At 38.5% G+C, this 19,250-nt stretch overlaps 1 protein-coding gene across 8 annotated transcripts; it reads left to right on the top strand.

The window, feature by feature from the left end:
- The first annotated feature begins 978 nt into the window (after nt 1–978).
- LOC100253329 (tRNA-specific adenosine deaminase TAD1) lies at nt 979–19,250 on the top strand. 8 transcript variants are annotated; one of them, XR_009467764.1, is made up of 12 exons: nt 997–1,270; nt 1,804–1,924; nt 9,209–9,399; nt 9,547–9,720; nt 10,489–10,617; nt 10,822–10,991; nt 11,090–11,166; nt 11,257–11,376; nt 11,480–11,567; nt 13,115–13,229; nt 13,826–13,897; nt 15,520–16,046. XR_009467764.1 is itself a non-coding variant. In XM_010663452.3 (11 exons), the coding sequence occupies exons 1-10, from the start codon at nt 1,090–1,092 to the stop codon at nt 13,223–13,225; spliced, it is 1,380 nt and encodes a 459-aa protein (XP_010661754.1). In that variant the 5' UTR covers nt 979–1,089; the 3' UTR covers nt 13,226–13,229; nt 15,520–16,046. The 8 variants fall into 8 exon arrangements, 4 of the variants coding, with proteins under 4 accessions (XP_010661754.1, XP_002273023.1, XP_019081182.1 ...); XR_002031963.2 differs by having other exon boundaries at nt 10,822–11,009; XR_002031962.2 differs by having other exon boundaries at nt 10,822–11,009; nt 13,823–13,897; nt 15,520–15,619.

The raw sequence follows: 19,250 nt of genomic DNA, 5'->3' as shown, positions 1-19,250 counted from the left end.
AGCTTCCAAATGAGAGATGGTGATGTGGAGTTTGAGATGATCTTGAGGATGTTGAGCTAGAGAAACAGAAGGTAATTTGGGCACAGAAGATGGAGCCGGCTTAGAGTGCACAAAAATAATAAAACTTATCATATTAAAAGTTGATTCTCATATTTCCCATTATGTTGGATGGGAAGCCCAAAGTACAACTTTCCCTATAATGTTTCATGTCACTATAAAACAACATTATTATGAAGTGACATAGATATAAAAATTAAAATTAATGACACAAGTGATGTAACAAAATTAATGAACTATTAAAACGAACAAGTTATTGTAATTTTTTTTAATTGATATAATGATTGATTTAATTATCATTTTTAAAATATAAAAGTTTTTATATATTAACTAATATGATTTATGCATCAAATAGGTATTTTTAATTTACTTAATTTACTAAACTTCTGTAAATTTAAAATCACTTTGTAGACTTCTTAATTGAATCATTGTGAATAAACTTAGGACATTTTAATATTAAATAAGCTAAATTAATGAACAACCTTTTTATATTTACTTTATTATTTTTATATTTATAACAAGTTTATTCATTTCATATCAATAAATTACTTTTAGTTTGCTTTCTATTTCTTTAATTCATACATTAAAAAATGAATAAAATATATGAATAAAAAAATAATAAATTTTGTAGAATTATTACAAATGAGTCATAAAATTTTAATTTAAATTAACATATATTTTTCTTGTTAAATATAATTATACTCGTATTTATCACGTTTATTTATATATTATTTTCTAAAATTAATTTTTAATAAAAATATTAAAACTTTTTTGGTAAGCTTTTATGACATTGCAAATCACCATTGGGTGATTCACATTTTAATTTTTCATTTAGAATTTTTTTATTTTCGAAAAGATATTAATGTTAAATACGCATTAAAATTGTATTTATAGATTATAGATTGATAAAAACTTGAAAATATGAATATTTTTAAAATAATTTTAACTTATATTTAATTTCGCTCGGTCTTTCCTCTCAACAAGTCCATCGACAACAGTCCATGAATCGGAATTCTCACGCAGTCCTGGGTTATGGAATTTGATTCATCCTCCTCACCATCATCTTCTTCTTGTTTGGATTCCGAGAAAACATGGGGAGAACAGGTTTCCGAGAAAGTATTATCTGTGTACAAGTCTCTCCCCAAGAAGGGGAAGCCTCAGGGACGGGAAGTCACCGTTTTGGCCGCTTTTCTCACCTCCTCTCCTTCTCAAGGTCCTCTCTCTTCTACTCCTTTTTCCCATCCTAGGCCCTCCGTTTGGTTTCCCAGAAAATGGGCGAAACGCAAATAAAATGAAACCGGTAAATTTTAAGACCTCTTCTCAGCTAAGCCAGAGGCAGTGCATGCATTTTCTTGGCTACCAAACGGAGGGTTTAACAAATATTTTTGATGATTCTTAACAACTTTTTCTGTCTCTTGTGAGCATATAACATCAACCCACTGTTCAGTTGCTGAGAGAACTGACGAAAAGAACATTTTCTCTCTGAAGCTCCTTTTCTGAGGAATTACTTTCCGATAATTTTTTTTCTTCAATGCTCCATTCATCCCCATCTATATTGGGCGCTGCGATTTTGTTTCCCGAATTCAAAATTGTGAAAACTCTTAAGATTGTCAATTCTAATTTCTTTTCATTTCCTACATTTTTCTCAGCAACTAAACAGACTTTTAGGGTTTATTTCTATAATTAACGATGCCAGAAAGAACATAGTGTTGTGAATGAATCATTTTATTTTATCTTCACATTCAGATTTGGAGGTTGTTGCATTAGGAACAGGGACCAAATGCATTGGTCGCTCACGCCTGAGCCCACATGGAGACATAGTGAATGACTCGCATGCTGAAGTTATTGCCCGAAGAGCTTTAATGAGGTTTCTAATGCTTGCTTAATTTTCTGCCTTGTATGAATTATACTATACCCTTTTGTTTGGCTAGTAAGAAAAGTTATTGACAATAATGTTCTTGGGAAAGTACAAGTAATCGAATGATTAACAAGCAAATTCACTACTTATTTCGGGTGTGGGAGGACAAGAATTATAACTGAGAAGTGTTTGTTATTATTGTTTGCATCTGTTTCTAGCTTTGAACTGTTTAGAGTAAACCTCATTCATGTTATGGTAAGTGTACACCCCTTTTTGGTATCTTATCACTAAAGAGAAGGCTTCTACAGCTAGAAGTATGGAACTATAAATCGTAGTATTTAGAAGTCTAAGATCCAAGTAGAACTACAATCCTGTACTATTGGAAATAATGTTTCAAAAGTTGAAGCACAGAAAAAATTATGATAAAGAGTCTAAGTTCCACATAGGACTTTGATCCTGTATTGATCTAAGTAAAGTTTTACAAGTTGAAGCTTCAAAAGATATGGAGAATGATAACGTAAATTGAGTTCTGTGTTGAGCCAATCTTTCATTTTTGGGAATTGAGGATATGAAATTTATTTATTTATTTATTTTTGATAAGTAAACACGGAATATATTAACACAAGGCAAAAAAGCCACATAACATATAAGGAGTATACAAAGCGGCAAAGACCTCACAACCAAAAAGAAACAAAAAACACACCAACCCTTAAATGGAGGCTAACCACTTCAAAAAGCCTATAAGGGAGCGCGACTCCACTCCACTATACAATTTTGCCCAGCCCCACACATTACAAACAAAAGAATTTTTAAGTTTCTGAATAACTAACTCCCCCCCTAAAAGCTAGTCTATTCCTCTCCTTCCAAATCGTCCAAAAAATAAATAACGGAATGGATCTCCAGATTTTTTTCCTTTTTTTACCCACAAAAGAGCCCTTCCAGCTAAGTAGAATCTCCTTTACAGTTTTTGGAAAAACCCATTGGGCACGGAACAAACCAAGGACAATCTCCCACAGCACTCCGGCCACTGTACAATAAATGAGCAAATGATTTACATTTTCCTCTTCGCTATCACATAAAAAACATCTATTAGGAAGTTGCCACCCTCTCTTTTGGAGTCTATCAAGGGTAAGAACCTTCCCCCAAGCGGTTTCCCACGCAAAGAACGCTAATTTAGTTGGGACTCTATCCACCCAAATGGCATTTTTGGGGAAAACGGAGAGAATGGGGCTGATCAACGAGCTGTACGCATTCTTAACACCAAACTGTCCGTTTTTTCCTCCCTTCCAAAAAATCGAGTCTTCCTCCAAAGTAACCCTTTGACCTCTTAAGGCTTGAAGTAAATCATCTACCAAGTCCAACTCCCAATTGTTGAAGTCTTTGAAAAACCTTAAATTCCAGTCTCCTTGACCAAAATTCTGGTCCCACATTTCTCCCACTGTGACATTCCTATGGGCAGCCACAGCATAGAGATGAGGGAATCTTAGGGACAGCTCAACACCCCCACACCAAGGATCAGTCCAGAATCTGATTCTGGTGCCTTTTCCCACATTGAAAGCCATATTATCCCAGCACTAATCAGATTCCTTCAGAATTTCTTTCCGAACCCCAACACCAAACGTCCCATTTGCCTTCTTAGTCCTCCAACCAAGGTCCTCTTGCCCATATTTTGCCATAAGCACTTGCTTCCATAGAAGCACTTGGCTCGAGCGAATCTCCAAACCCATTTACCAAGCAAGGCTTTGTTCAAGAGGACTAGCTTCCTCAAGCCAAACCCCCCCTTTTCCTTACCTGCACACACTAACTCCCAATTGATTAAGTGGGTCTTTCTTTCCATATTTCCCCCTCCCCACAAAAAGTCTCTTTGCAACTTTTCTAGCCTTCTTGCCACTATCTTAGGCATACGGAACAGGGACAATTGATACAAAGGCATATTAGCCAACATACTCTTTATGAGGGTGATTCTTCCACCTTTGGAGATATACTGCCATTTCCAAAGGGCAAGTTTCCACCTCACCCTCTCTTCCACCCCATCCCACACGGAAGAGGCCTTATTGGGCGCCCCCAAGGGCAGCCCTAAGTAGGCTGAGGGTAACTGACCTACCTTGCATCCAAGCTCCATAGCCATCTCAACAATCTCTTTCACATCCCCTACTGGAATAATTTCACTTTTAGCCAGATTAATCCTTAACCCTGAAGCAGCTTCAAATCACAATAAAATCCAGCTCAAATGAGTCAAGTGTTCATTCTTTACCTCACAAAACACTATTGTGTCATCAGCAAAGAAAAGGTGAGAAATATTAGCAGCCGGCCCACTACCTCGCCTAATGTTTCACCAAGAAATAAAACCCCCTTCCATAGCCCTCTTAATAAGAACACTCAACACTTCCATTCCCATGACAAACAAGTATGGGGAAAGAGGGTCACCTTGATGTAGCCCCTTAGAGCTAGAGAAAAACCCAGCAGACACTCCATTCATCAGAACTGAAAACTTGGCAGTTGAGATACAACTCCACATCCAGCCCCTCCACTTAGACCTGAACCCCATTTTTTGCAAGACCCTCATCAAGAAATGCCAATTAACGCTGTCGTACGCCTTCTCAATATCCAATTTGCAAATTAGGCCTTTCTCTCCCATTTTTTGCCAAGAATCAATCACCTCATTTGCAATTAAGGAGGCGTCCAGAATCTGCCTATCCATGACGAACGCATTCTGATCCGGTGAAACCACTTTTCCAATCACTTTTTTAATCCTATTGGCCTGCACCTTAGCCAATAATTTGTACAGCCCCCCCCAAAAGACTGATAGGTCTGAAGTCCCCCAGGTCCTCCGTCCCTTCTTTTTTTTGGTAAAAGGACTAGAAACGTGTTGTTGAGGCTCTTGAGGAAAGAATTTTGCTCATGGAACTCCTTAAACATCTCTAAAATCTCCTCTTTCACGAACTCCCAACAGCATTGCCAAAAGGCCACAGTGAAGCCATCCGGTCCTGGAGCCTTGTCCCCATTCATGTCCATTAGAGCCGAATGAACTTCATCCTCAGAGAAGGGAAACTCTAGGATTTCCGCTTCTTGCTGACTAATTTGATTCAAGTTTAGACCCCCTATATCCGCCTTCCACTCCGAGTCTTCCGTGAGCAACTGTTGAAAGGCGTCTGCAATCCCTGTCCTTACTTCTTGATCCTCTGACAACCACACACCATTGATTTTTATTCTGTCCAGGGAGTTCCTTCTTCGGTGTGCAGTTGCCATACGATGAAAATAACCCGTGTTTCTATCCCCTTCCCTTAGCCATAACTCCCTTGATAACTGTCTCCAGTGTATTTCCTCCAGGTTTACTCACTTAGTATAGCCCTCTTTGGCTTCTTTTTTAATAGAGATTTCCTCCTCTGTCAAACTCCTCTCACTTTCCACCTGATCTCAGTATTCCACTTGCTGGAGAGCTGCAGATTTATTACATTCCAGTCTCCCAAACACATTCCTATTCCAGATTTTTAAATTCTGTTTAATTACCTTCAGTTTTGTAGCCAACTTATAGCTAGCCCTTCCTCTGACCGACATCCCCTGTCACCAGCTCTGTATGAGGTCTTTAAACCCTTCCACTTTAAGTCACATATTTTCGAACCTGAATGGTGAGTGACCTCTTCTTATGCCACCCCCCTCAATTAGGATAGGAAAGTGATCCAAGATGGGCCGAGACAATCTTTTCTGGATCACATTACTGAACTGATCAGGCCAGCTGGGAGACACAAGGAATCTGTCCAACCTGGCCGAGGATTGATTATAAAGACCTCCACTCCAAGTAAATGATCCTCCTTGCAGGGGGAGGTCAACAAGCTCGAGATAATCTATAATCTGAGCAAACCTCTTCATAGCTGAGGTAATCCTCCCTTGTCTACTTCTTTCCCCTTGGGATAGAATAATGTTAAAATCACCCCCTACACACCAGGGTTCTTCCCAAATTCCTCTAATTGCCCCAAATTCATCCCACAGGCTCTCGCTTTCTTCTTTGGTGAAAGGACCATAGACTCCTGTGAACACCTAGACTACCCCATTTTCAACATTCCTGAATTTACAGGAGATTGAGAACTGACCCTTCTCCCAATCCAAAATTTCCAGAGACCTTTTGTCCCAGCAAATCAAAACACCTCCTGCCTATCCAGAAGCATCTAAAGCTCTCCATTCTAAGAATCTCCCCGCCCCTAAACTTCTCACCACCCCTTCAGACATTAAATGGATTTTTGTCTCCTGGATACAAAGCAAGTCCACCTTCTGTTTTCTAACAAAAGACTTGATTATTTTCCTTTTAGATCTGTCATTCGCTCCCCTCACATTCCAGTTTAATAATTTGAGATTCATTATCCGATCGTTAGTTGACCTCCTCTGCCTTGAAGAGGACAGTTCTTCTTAATTTCCCCCTCATAATTGATTGAACACTCTAGCCTCTTGAGTTCCCTTTCGAATTTCGATTTCTCCAAAATACCTTTGTTGTGTATCTTTTCCTGCCTTTTTTTGATCTTGATCAAAAAACCCAAGATTTCCTTTTCTAGGCCTTCTGTTGGAAATCCCAAAAAGTGACTAAATTTGGCCAGACTGCTTTCCTCCCAATTAATCTCTTTCTCGCCCCTAACTTCTTGGGGCTCAGCCCGAACCAAATTCCACTCCGAGTTGTGTGCCTCGTTTGCGGCACAATTAACCTCAACCAAATCCCAGCAACCCTTACCACTCTCTGTGGACCCTTCTGCAACTGCCAAACTCAACATATTTCCTTCCTGAAGATTCTCCCTCATTGCCCCAGAATGGTCGTAATACTCCTCCTACGGAGTCCGACCAAAAGAAAAAGGAGAAGAATGAGAAGGCCCCGAAGCCCTTAATCCCCACGAGTTTAAATCAGACCCATACCTTGAGGCTTCTTCCACTAACGCACAATCTGTCATTGAACTTTGGGATTCCGGCTGCTGCTTCCTCCTATCTTCCTTCTCTCGGCACTTTAGAAATTCCATCTCTAGGTTGCACCCAAAGCAAGCCAGGTGGGCTGGGGAACAGAACTTCAAAGAGAGCCCATTATCGTGGGGTTAGGCCTGAAAAGGCCTAGGACTGCCCCCAAGCAGGACTGAAGGCCCACAAGGCAAAACCTTCAACCCATCGGCGGCCCGCCCCTCAAACGGCCCGAACGCTGGCCCAACACTAACAGTTGCAACCCCCTTTAAAAGAGCACCCTCTAGAGGGCCTTGCTCAGGGGGCCCATTAGCCCACTTCGAACCCACGAGACCCTCAACCGGGCCAGACGAGGACAACCCAACACTCGATGATCCAGAAGAAAGGCGGGTCACCGGCTCGATATGAGCCCGATGTTCAAACTCTTCGTTGCCTGCCCCTCTTACCTGCCCTCCAGTCCTATCAATTGAACGAAACTGCTCCTCGGGCCAAGCAGCTGGCAGCTCTCCCACGCGCAGTCCAGCGCGTGTGACACCATCACCCCTAACCTCCCCATTTTGTCGCCCAAGCCAGACTCAACAGTTCCCCGATTTCTTCCTCAATGATGGCGAAATCTCCCACCACAAAGACATGGAGTAGTTCCCCTCCCTAACCCCGATCTCCAGCGAACTCGGCAGGTCTTCTCCACTCGTTTTTACTAAAATCCTAGCCCACTTGAGCTCCTCCATCCTTTCTGTTTGAGGATCGATACCTAAGAACCCAACGCACGCTTCCCCCACTCTTCTCAAGATTGTCGGAACCCACAACGAAATTAGGAGACCTAGAATCCTTACCCAAGCTTCGTTCCTAGCTTCTCCCTCTGTTGAACACCCAAATTTTGGACTCCATCGCTCCAAACCCATCTGAAGCCCTCCCACTGATCTCTTCCCAGAGGCGAGGACACTTCTAGCTTCCTCCACGAGTTCAAACTCCAGAAGAACTCGTCCCTTTCCCAGCCTTGCCAAACCTAATTTTCCTTTCAACCCCCATGCACTTGCCACTAACCACCCTAATCTCTCCAAATCCTCTTCTTGTGTTGAACTAGGGTTCCAATTTCCTACCAAGCAATGTTCCAATCTGCTCAGATTTTTACTTATTTCCTCCCCCTTACCTCCACTCTGACCCTTGTAATATCCCTGCTCCTCGGTCCCTTTGCCACTTCCACATACGACCTTCCCGTGGCCCTCTCTTCTTGTTTATGCTCCTTCTTGTCGAAACAAGATCCCATATTTCGTAAGGACTCCACCATGGAAGCCCATCCCCCCTTTTCCCCCCTGCCTTTCGGAATGCAGATGCTATATCTCCTCTTCTCCATGTCGATAACCCCTAAGAGAAGGAAACACCCTGCCCTATTGGCATCTTGCACTAGGGAGTAACTCCTTCCTTTTTTCCTTCCATCCCCTTTCCCATCTTCCTTCTTTCCCGTCCCTGATGCACTGAATCAAACCTTCCGTAAAAGGCCTTATGCTTGCCGGCCCCAGACGGACCCAAGACGAGACCCCTCCCTTGCTTTCCACGATAATAACTTGGATTTTGCCTTTTCTCTCATCGACTCCTACTTCGAACACCTTCGACTCCACCACAAAGCTACTCCCCTTCCTTTTCCCTCGATTCTCCGCTCGGCTTTCACCCCATCGTCATTACTCGCGTACTCATGCTCACTCTCTCTCATCGGATATCATTAACATTTGAGGATATGGAATTTATGGTAAACTCGTATACAAATATTTGTTTTGATAGGCAGATAAAAGTATATTAAAAGGTGCCTATCAAAAAAAGGGGTGCAACCCCACTGGAATATTTGAAAAACAACATGATCTAATATAAGCATTAATAATGTGTACGTCCATTCTCCCATTCCAATTGTTTGAGCTGTTAATGTTTAAGAACATAAATTCAAACATGTGCTTAAGTTTGCATCATCAATAGACATTTGTTTATCTTGTTTTGGGATCCATCAGTGTGAAATCATGAACCGAATTCGGTGAGTAATAAAAACTAGAGTTAGATGTCTGAGTTGTCATCCATAAAAAAAAAATGAAGAGGTGATTAGCAGTTCCATCAATATAGAACTTGTTCTTGACCACTCTATGTAAAGTGCATTGGTACTAGTGAGTTTCAGGCTTCTGTTGCTTTGATTTTTGAAGTCTTAAGTTAATCTGGATTCTAGAATGAATTACCATCATTTTAATTTTCACTTGAAAACAACATTTTGAAGGATTATTAAGATTTATACAATAAAACCCCAAATTATGTGTGATTAAATTTATTGCTGCTCTGAGGATGCATAAGAATTGCTTTTTTTCCCCATCACAACAGGTTCTTCTATACAGAGATACAAAGTCTTTTGACCATTAGTAATAGGCATACACATAATTATGGAAGCGAACAGTTGGAAGGCGATGATATCACAAACATGCTTTTCCATTTGGACTCAGATGGTCCTGGCCAAAGAAAAATAACAATGAGGGCGGGTTGGAAATTACATTTATATATATCACAGTTGCCATGTAAGTTCTGGTATATCTCTTAATTTTCTCCTGTGAGATAAAAAATAAACTATCCTTTCTCTGTTGTTGCATTGTATGGTTTTTGTTTTTTATCACAGGACATGCATATATATTGTGATTATATTATCCTTATTTTGTTGCTTATAGGTGGGGATGCCTCACTTAGTTTGCCATTATTTTCTTTGAGAAGCTTCGCCTTAATAAATGGGGATTTACCATCATCAGTGAGTGAAAATGATTCCATGGATGAACAGACTGATTCCTTGAGCAACCTTGATGATTTCACAGGCGATTTTTTGGATGCTTCAATGAAGAATAATGGTAATGAAGGCAATTAAAAGCCTTTCTTCTTTTTATTCTTCCTGAATTATTAGGCTGCTATCTCCAGTGTATGTCATAGTCACTTTTCTGGCTATTAAATGAGGGTTCCTTCAGATTTATTACTAGTATTGAGGATAAGTGGCAGTTATTTTGTAGTCATATAGTTCTTCTTCTTCTTCTTCTTCTTCTTCCATTTTTTTTTTTTTGAACTATTGGGCTGCTACCTCTAGTGCATGTCATGATTGCTTCACTTGCTATTAGATGATGGTTATTTCAGATTTGTTGCAAGTACTGAGGATAAAAGAAGTGGCTCTTATATGGTAGTCATTATGACTCTTCTTCTTTTCGAATTGTTAGGCTGCTCTCTCTAGTGCATGTCATGGTTGCTTCTCTTGCTATTTGATTCTTTTTGAATTATTAGACTGCTACCTCTAGTGGATGTCATGGTTGTTTTGCTTACCATTTGGATGGTGGTTATTTCAGATTTGTTTCCAGTATTGGAGATAAAATAAGCCAGTGTTATATGGTAGTCATTATAATTCTGACAGGATTAGAATAGCTATTGAATTGCAATTATTGTCCTCCTTGTGTATTTTTGTTTTTATATTAGTTTGATGGATGTGAAGTAGGATAATTTGAGAGGACAACTGCCATTGCCTTTTCTTCATTTTTAACATTTACAATTTGGGAGTGTCCCCTTGGTGGTGATACAATTTGATTAGCTAATTTTAACATGGATCTATTTTATTTAAAATGTGAATTTGCTAGTGGGTTCATTTTCTGGCAATGGTTCACAAATTATTGGCATGATCCAAAGGAAGCCTGGTCGTGGTGATACAACTCTGTCCGTTAGCTGCTCTGACAAGATAGCCCGTTGGAATGTCCTTGGAGTTCAAGGTTTTTAATTTACTCTGAATCACACCCAAGTTATCGTACCAGACAACTTATGGTACTAATGGAAATAGGAACAAGCTTAAGTGACTTGTATCACGAGTTAGCATTTTCATTCATCTTTTCCACTTTTATTGAGAATACTTCATAAACACTGATAAACATTATTGTCATATGTTAAATTACATGGTTTTTATTCCTCTTATGTAGGAGCTCTGCTTTCGTATTTCCTTCAACCAGTGTACCTTTCTTCCATTACTGTTGGAGAGTCTCATACCAGTCCTAAAATTTTTCCCTTAGAGGATAATCTGAGAAGAGCTTTATATAATCGTGCCCTACCATTATCAGACAAACTAAAGAGTCCCTTTCAAGTGAACCAGGTCTGCTTAGTGTCTAGTGTATGTCAACATGAGTATACCTCAATAATATTGAAAGCAAGTGGGATTGTGCTAGGATACTAATGTAATATCATTGGCAGCCACTATTTTGGAAGGCCCCAATACCACCAAAAGAGTTTCAACATTCGGAGACTGCTACCACTACTTTAACATGCGGGTAAACTAATTTATTTTGACCTTTTCAGGGTTTATAAATTGTTTTATAATCTTGTAGATGTTACCAAATACTTTATGCTTTAATTTACAGGTATTCAATATGTTGGAATAAGTCTGGCTTGCATGAAGTCATTCTTGGTACCACTGGCAGAAAGCAAGGCACCTCTGCAAAAGGGGCACTTTATGCATCTACAGAGCCGTCTTTATGCAAGTAAACAGAAAAGCCTGCTCCAGGAAATTTTAATTTTGGAAGGCATAAATGGTTTTTTGCCTTTTCTTATTTCCTCAGTTTTCTTGTTATTGTTATATCTCAGGAAACGGTTGTTGGAAGTGTTTTTGTTGCTAATGCATAAAACCTCAATTGAGAGCCCTGCTAATGAGGTTTCTTATCGAGAACTCAAGGTAATATTTCAATACCTTAGATCAAAGGACCACTGCTTGATGCATTTATTCTCTAACTGAATCTAATATGTTCATATTGATTCATCTGTTGAATTCCCATAAATGACAATAGGAGCAAATTTGGTGGTTGTCCTTTTTAGTTTTAAGTAGCACGCACTGGAGGCACCAAAAAGCATATAATCGATGCTTTATATTTTAAACTGGAAAAGATGAACACATGGATTAAATTAAAAGACATTTTAAATTAACAAATAATCAAATGCATAGTCATGTCTATGGATTTTGCTGAAACCGATAAACTCGGGCATTTCAATCCATGTTCTGGTTAGTGCATAAAAACCTGAGGTTAGGCCTCAGCTTTTTCATCTTAAAGAGAGCAGGGGGCTATCCTTGCATGGGAGAGGGGAAAGTGAGACTGTTACTGAGTTTGATGTAGAACCCCTGCAGGATGTGATTCAAACCTGAGTAGGGATATGGGTTCCAACTAAGAAGCTTCTTGGTTAGGAATGGGGTGCCAAGCCACAAAACACATAGCAGTAAGTGTATTATTAGGCAGTGAAGCTTATCATAAGGGGATTTCCTCTGCATGGTGTCATGTACTGGTGTCCACCAGTTAAACCAAGCTACTTCTTTTTGCTGATGTGGCATGATGCTGTACTCCTGATGATGCCCTATGGGCCAATTCTGTGGTCTTTTCCTACTCAAAGAAACAAAAGGATTAAAAAATAAAAAGTTAATAATCATATGATATTGGAGTATCTCTTGCAGATTTTTCAGCAATTTTTGCTCAAAAGCTTTACTTAGAAAAGGATGTTAATTATCAATAGATTGGCAGGGAGGACCAGAAGATCATATGAGGTAGGGTTGAAGTTCTTGTAAACTGATCACAAGGTTTGCAGTAGGCATCTATATCTTTCTTTCTTTCCTTTTTTTTTTTTTTTTTTTCCTGAATCAGAAGGTAGGTACATCTATTTTTCAGAGTTCTTTTGGCATGATAAGCAGTGCAGGGTCTTGTCTCTGAAGTTTCAATTCCAAGAGGCTGGAGCCATTTAAAGTGGTAGCACAAAAGGTTGTGCTGGTCACCATCAAACTTAAAATAAATATTCAGTCACCTAGAAATGCCTATTTTGTGAATAAGAAATCAATTAGAAAATCCAATTATGTAATAGAACAAGTGGCAGATGGGTGGACAAAAGTTTTGGGCATATCATGGGTAGCGCACTTACCTGGATTGTGATGCTTGATTCATGCCATTACCAGATGAATGAATTTCCCTTTTTCTCCCCATTATTTTATATTTTGGTCATGGCGCTTGTGGGGTGTTGTTGCTTACAATTTGTTAAACCATGAGAATGCGTTCTTATCTCTGGTGAAGCAATATTGTCATTGCTTTATCTGTGTTCCTTACTGAATTTGAACTTGGTTGTTTATCATTTGCATCGATGAACTGCTGCACTGTACAAAAATTAATTATGAATTAAGTTGCAGAGATGCATGCATTTTAATCATCATCTTTCCAGTAGTTTGAATTATTCACTCTTTTGCAGGATGGGGCTCAAGAGTATTGTTCAGCTTCAAAAATTTTCAAAGGAAGTCCACCGTTTAATGGTTGGCTCTTAAAAGCATTGAACTTGGAGGCCTTCTCGGTTGTAAGATAGTGAGGTGAGTACATGCATGCACATGTTAACTACTGTTTATCTGTTAATAATTTAATGCTAAGAGCCATTTTAAAGACTGAAGATGGACTGGAACCCCATGGTTGGTTGATCCAAGCACATTCCATAGGGCTTGTATTAGGTGGATGGCCCAGAATTGCCAGTTGTGCTGGGTCTGTGCTAGTGGGCCAGTAGTGTTAAAAGCCCAAAATTTTGTGGACTATGCATTGAGCATTTTGTTTTTCTAAATTTATTTTATAATAAATATTTGAAATATTCTGGTGGTGTTTGTTTTTTTAGCTTTTTGCTGAAAACTATTTAGTTTTAGAATTTAGGTTGTTTGTTTTTTTACTTTTTCATGACTTATTATAAACTTTTTACTAAATAGAAAAAGCCAGAATATGTGGCTTTTTCTAAATAGAAAAAATAACACAATGGTTTTTTTTACTTTTTAATACTTAATAGAAATAAAATACTACAAAAACAAACAACCTAATATTTAATACTATTAAGTATTAAGGTTCTATTTAGAATTAAATAAAAAAACAAACGCCACCTCAGTGTTGTTATTATATAATTATGATGGATAATAAATTGCAGCAGTAAATACAATGCAGAAGAGTGTCTATTGTACTGAGCTGTGGCAGCTTACCTTATTTATGAGTTCTTAGAAAGGTACGGAATCTGCCAGTATCAACAATTCAATGTTCCCTTAATGCATTCAACATTAACCAGGTTGAGAAAACTTAATATTAGAACTGTCTTGGAGCGCATTTTGATGTCTGGTAGGTTGGTAACTTCTAATAAAGGTCCCTTATAAGAGCGAAAAGATGTGTAGGACAATGATTTTAATAAGTTACAAACCTTTGAGTTCCTAAGCTGCCTTCTAAAAGTTATTGATAAGAAAGAGGTTTTAGGTAATTAAACGAGACTTGAGTGCTCATTTTGGTGTGTGATTTTGATGAAAAGTTTATACAATCAGAAATTTTTTTGACTTTCTGAGAAAAAGAATATTTATTGGAAGTTACAACTATATCTAATAAATTCTTTTATTTTATTGCACTTGAAACATGAAAACTGGTCATGAGTTCCATGTCATTAGGCAGATTCTCGAGTTGTCACCCAATTGCCAAAAAAGTTCAACCTCAATCTATCAATGGAAGACATTATTTATGATCCTCTATATGCAAAAAATTAATAGCTGATACTGGCCCATAGATAGAAAAAGGTGTTTATATATGTATTAGATAGTAAAGATTTGGTCAACCCTCAACAAGTTGGACATGCTGCACTGAGCCTTAGTAGTGGGTTTTCCACTGAATGTCGTGTTTCAGATTGGATGCCATTGTGAATAAACATTTGAATGTGGATATGTTGGTGAGCACTTATGAGACATGAGATATTTGACCCTTCATCTATGTACTTGAAAAATAGTGTTTCTGTTCTCAAATGCAGAGTCATGCTTCTGATAATGGTCTTTCTTTTTATATGGGTTTCTCTCATGATTTCTACACAGAAAGGAAGTAACTGATCCACAAGACATCGCTTTCGGGCTTTGTCTCTTTAACTGTCACCTTCTTTCACAATTTATACACCTTTCTTTTTTATTCGGATGAATTGATTTACTTTTTGAACCTTGAATTTAGTGGACTTAATCTAGGGTTACTACTATTAAATTTGCTTTTGTTGGGGTTGCTTTGAAGTTTTTGTTAATTGCATTACAAGATTATTGGTCTAACAAGTTATTGGGAGTTAGGATCCCATGGTATTGACTCCATGATAAGGACTCATATTCCCCAGAGATCAAAGGCCAGTAAGCATGATTATGCACATTGGGTGTGATCACAGCGCTGGGCTTTCATGGGGACATACCAAGAGATGGAAACACATCAAGCGGGTGGAAGTATGTTGATTAGGGGGAGGAGCAGGTACCTTGGTAAAAGAATTAGGTTTAGTTGGTATTTTAGTTGAACAATGAACATCGAAATAGCAGGAAAAAGACAATTCTACCCTTTTCCCACTGTCACTAGTGATAAAATTGCCTGTCCCATTCATGAGAAAATGGATTCAAGTCAAGTCGAGAGCCAAGACTTCGGTGGTAGCTTACTTGCATTTTGAGAACCTTCATACCAATTCCTGAGCAAATTACGGGCTTTCAAACGTGAAATGCCCTTTGTAAACAAGGGCACAAGCCACACGACACGTTTTCTTCTCATTCTTTCTGCATCAGTTTCAATTCCATTTGTACAGAACCCATATAAAGTCTCTCTCAATTCTCATTCCTTTCCTCCATACAGTGACCTTCTGCAGCTAGCTTCTGAGCTTGGCGAAGCCCTGCCATGCATGTTGCTCTGATCTCCTTCTGAAGCTTAGGCCCAGGTGAGCAGGAGAGGTGCGCAAGCATGAAAAAGAATACCGAGAACTGGAGTTATATTTTCTGGCATGGAGCTGGACCTCACAGGCATTTTCCAGGATCTCTGAAGAGAGGTGGTGCAACTTCCATCACTACTACTGTGCTCTTCTTCGTCTTCCTCTTCATCTTTGTTGGCGCCTTGGTTTACACAGGATGGATCGATGCTGTAAGTTCCCAGAAACTCCTATACAAACCATCTTCCTCATAAACATCTTGGCCTCTTCATTGATTGATTATTATACCTCTTTGGGTAATGACCAGTTCCTTCATTGATTTCATGTCTCTACTCATAAATTTTTATTATTATTTTAATTTTGCTAATAATAATGTAAAAACATCAACCCATCCCTTTCCTAGACTATCTCTTGAAAACTCTTCATTATTTTAATTTCAATTTTTTAACAAGAATAATTTTTAATTTTAATTTCGTAGATTAATTTTATTATTAATTTTAAATTTTAATGAATCTTGAAGCTTTTTATTTTTTTGGAAAAGCTCTGCGCATCTGATTTTAACTTGGAGAGGAGACAACTTGATGCATACTTCTTGTGTTTCATTTTTCACTCTGGGTACTATGAAAAATCTCATTATTCTTGAGTTACATTCTCTTCAAAGTGATTATCCTAAATTGTCTTTAATAAAAAAATATTCTTATTTTTATGCACCTGTGTACTCAACTTTTTGGAATTCTCTGCTCTTGGAAGATTTGGGAGAAAATGTAAGCAAAAAAAGGTAGAAAAATTAAAAAAGAAAAAAAAATGAAATATTGATTAAAAGTAAATAAATTATTTTTACATATTTCTTCAAATTTATTTCAATTATTTTTCTTCTTTTGTTAAAAAATTAAATAATTTGAATATGTGTAAGTTTTAAACTAATTTTAATAATATTTGATTTTCTTTTGTATTTTGTATAGTGAATCGATTATTATTATTATTATTTTTGAAATCAAGCATGATTTAGATTACTTTTCTTTCTTGAAAAGTGCTAAAAAAAAGGAAAAAAATATATATAAAGAAAATCATTTTCTTGCTTTTGATACCATAAAATTTTTTTTTTCTTGTAGAAAAGGTTGAAGAGTGAAAAAATGTTGAAAAAGTTGGGAGAAAGTGTATTTTTGATAAATTTATTTATTTAATTTAAATTTCTTTTCATGGTAACCAAAGAGAAGGAACTTTATAAGGTTTTTTTTTTTTTTTTCTTTTTTATTTTCTTTTACTCAAAACTTCCGAAAAAAAGCAAAGATAATCTAAAGAAATTGAGAAAGGAAAGTATAAGACAAAATTATTTTTGGAAACTTTTTTTTTTTTTTAATTTACAACAAGATTAATTGTTGCATAATTCCCTTTATTTTTTATTTTTGGTATTTTTAAGAATGAGAATAAAATATTAGAACATTGACATTCTGTCGGATTTACCCTCTCGTTTTGTCCGAGATGGCCTGAACGTACACCACGATAACATACACGATAGTGCATCATATTAAAATACATCCAAGCTATCCAAGCTTTTGATCACTAACTACAAAAATAAAAAATTTGTTTGGCAGTCTATATTTCCAGGTGATCCCTCCCAGAAGTCTTTACTCTCATTCACGAAAGCACCAATCAGATTAGAGTACCCACTCAACTGCAGTGCAGGCAACCTCACCAAAACTTGCCCTGGAAACTACCCCACCAAACACAACCCCACAAATCCTGACCATTCATCAACCAACATGACCTGCCCTGACTACTTCCGATGGATCCATCAAGATCTACTGCCCTGGAAGCAGACCGGAATCACCAGGGACATGGTGGACCGGGCCCAAAGAACGGCCCATTTCAGACTTGTGATCATTGATGGGAAGGCCTATGTTGAGAAGTTCAGAAAGTCCATACAGACTAGAGATATGTTCACCTTGTGGGGCATTTTGCAGCTCCTGAGATGGTACCCTGGAAGGCTGCCTGACTTGGAGCTCATGTTTGATTGTGATGATAGGCCTGTTGTTCGAATGAGAGACTTCCGGGGCCCGAACGCTGCCCCACCGCCATTGTTCCGGTACTGTGGAGATGATTGGAGCTTGGACATTGTGTTTCCAGACTGGTCTTTCTGGGGGTGGTAAGTGCCTTCTTCCTCATTTTTTTCCCATTGTTTGCATATTCATTTCTCTATATCCCACCTTGCATGTCTAGTTGGGCCTTGAAAATTGAAATGGGTTTCTTCATTTTGGTCTCTGTTTTTCCCCACCTCATAATCTGGGTCTTTTGGACCTGCTAGGGGGGTCCTTCCTCACTTTCTTCCTGACTTTCTGTGTTTCCTTTATTAGCATATCCATCACCCCACAACCCACATTTCATTTGGGCAAATTGGCCTCCTCTTGGGGGGTTTTCCCCTTAATGTGAAAATTGATAGAGGTTAAACTTTGCTCTTATAGGGCTGAGACCAATATAAAGCCGTGGAGAAATGTGCTAAAGGACATAAAAGAAGGCAACAGAAGAACCAAATGGAAGGACAGGGTCCCCTTGGCATACTGGAGAGGAAACCCCCATGTGGCTCCAACAAGGGGTGATCTTCTCAAATGCAATGTCTCCGACAAAGCTGACTGGAATACTCGCCTATACCTTCAGGTACATTCCTATTCCCTCATCCTATGCCTCACCCCTTCTTCTACCTCAATTCATTCCAGCCTAATACATTTTCTACTTGTTTCAGGACTGGGGCCAACAATCTAAAATAGGGTACAGGCAATCTAACTTAGAGGACCAATGCACCCACAGGTAAGCCCTCAAATCCAGTGTCCCAATTCATAGTTTGTTGTAATATTTATGCTGATAAGTTCTCTACGGTTTTGTCTTTGGGCTATTGGCATGAAGATACAAGATTTATATAGAGGGATGGGCGTGGTCTGTGAGTGAGAAGTACATTCTAGCTTGTGACTCCATGACCTTACTCATAAGGCCCCGTTACCATGATTTCTTCATAAGGGGGTTGGTGCCATTGCAACATTATTGGCCTATTAGGGACAACAACAAGTGTAGGGATCTTAGGTTTGCTGTGGAATGGGGCAACAATCACACCGATAAGGTATCTATTATTTTCAAATAATAGTATTTATGCATTACGTTTTGTCAAAACGTGGACTATTGAGTTTCATGGGCCTGCAGGCACAAACAATGGGGGAGACGACGAGCAAGTTCATTCAGGAGGATCTGAAGATGGATTATGTGTATGATTACATGTTCCATCTATTGAACGAGTACGCGAAACTCTTGAAGTTCAAGCCAACCATACCACCAGGAGCAGTGGAGGTTTGTGCAGAAACAATGGCATGCCCTGCAGAAGGTGCATGGAGGAAGTTCATGGAGGAATCCCTAGAGAAGAATCCTACTGATACCACTCCTTGCAGCTTGCCTCCTCCATATGATCCTCCAGGGTTCCATGATTTTATTGAGAGAAAAGCCAATGCAACAAGGCAAGTGGAGCTGTGGGAGAATGAATATTGGGATAAGCAGAATAAGAAGCAATAGAAGGCCTCTCCTAGATGGTTCTAACTTGTAGATTATAATTGGTAATTTTCACTAGACCAACATTTAATAACTTATAATGTGATTTCCTATAACTTATTGACAAAAT

This window comes from Vitis vinifera, chromosome 15, assembly GCF_030704535.1.
Source record: "Vitis vinifera cultivar Pinot Noir 40024 chromosome 15, ASM3070453v1".
In the NCBI taxonomy this organism is placed as follows: domain Eukaryota; kingdom Viridiplantae; phylum Streptophyta; class Magnoliopsida; order Vitales; family Vitaceae; genus Vitis; species Vitis vinifera.
Note: the sequence above shows the minus strand (reverse complement) of the source record. Positions and strands in the feature narration are given on the sequence as shown.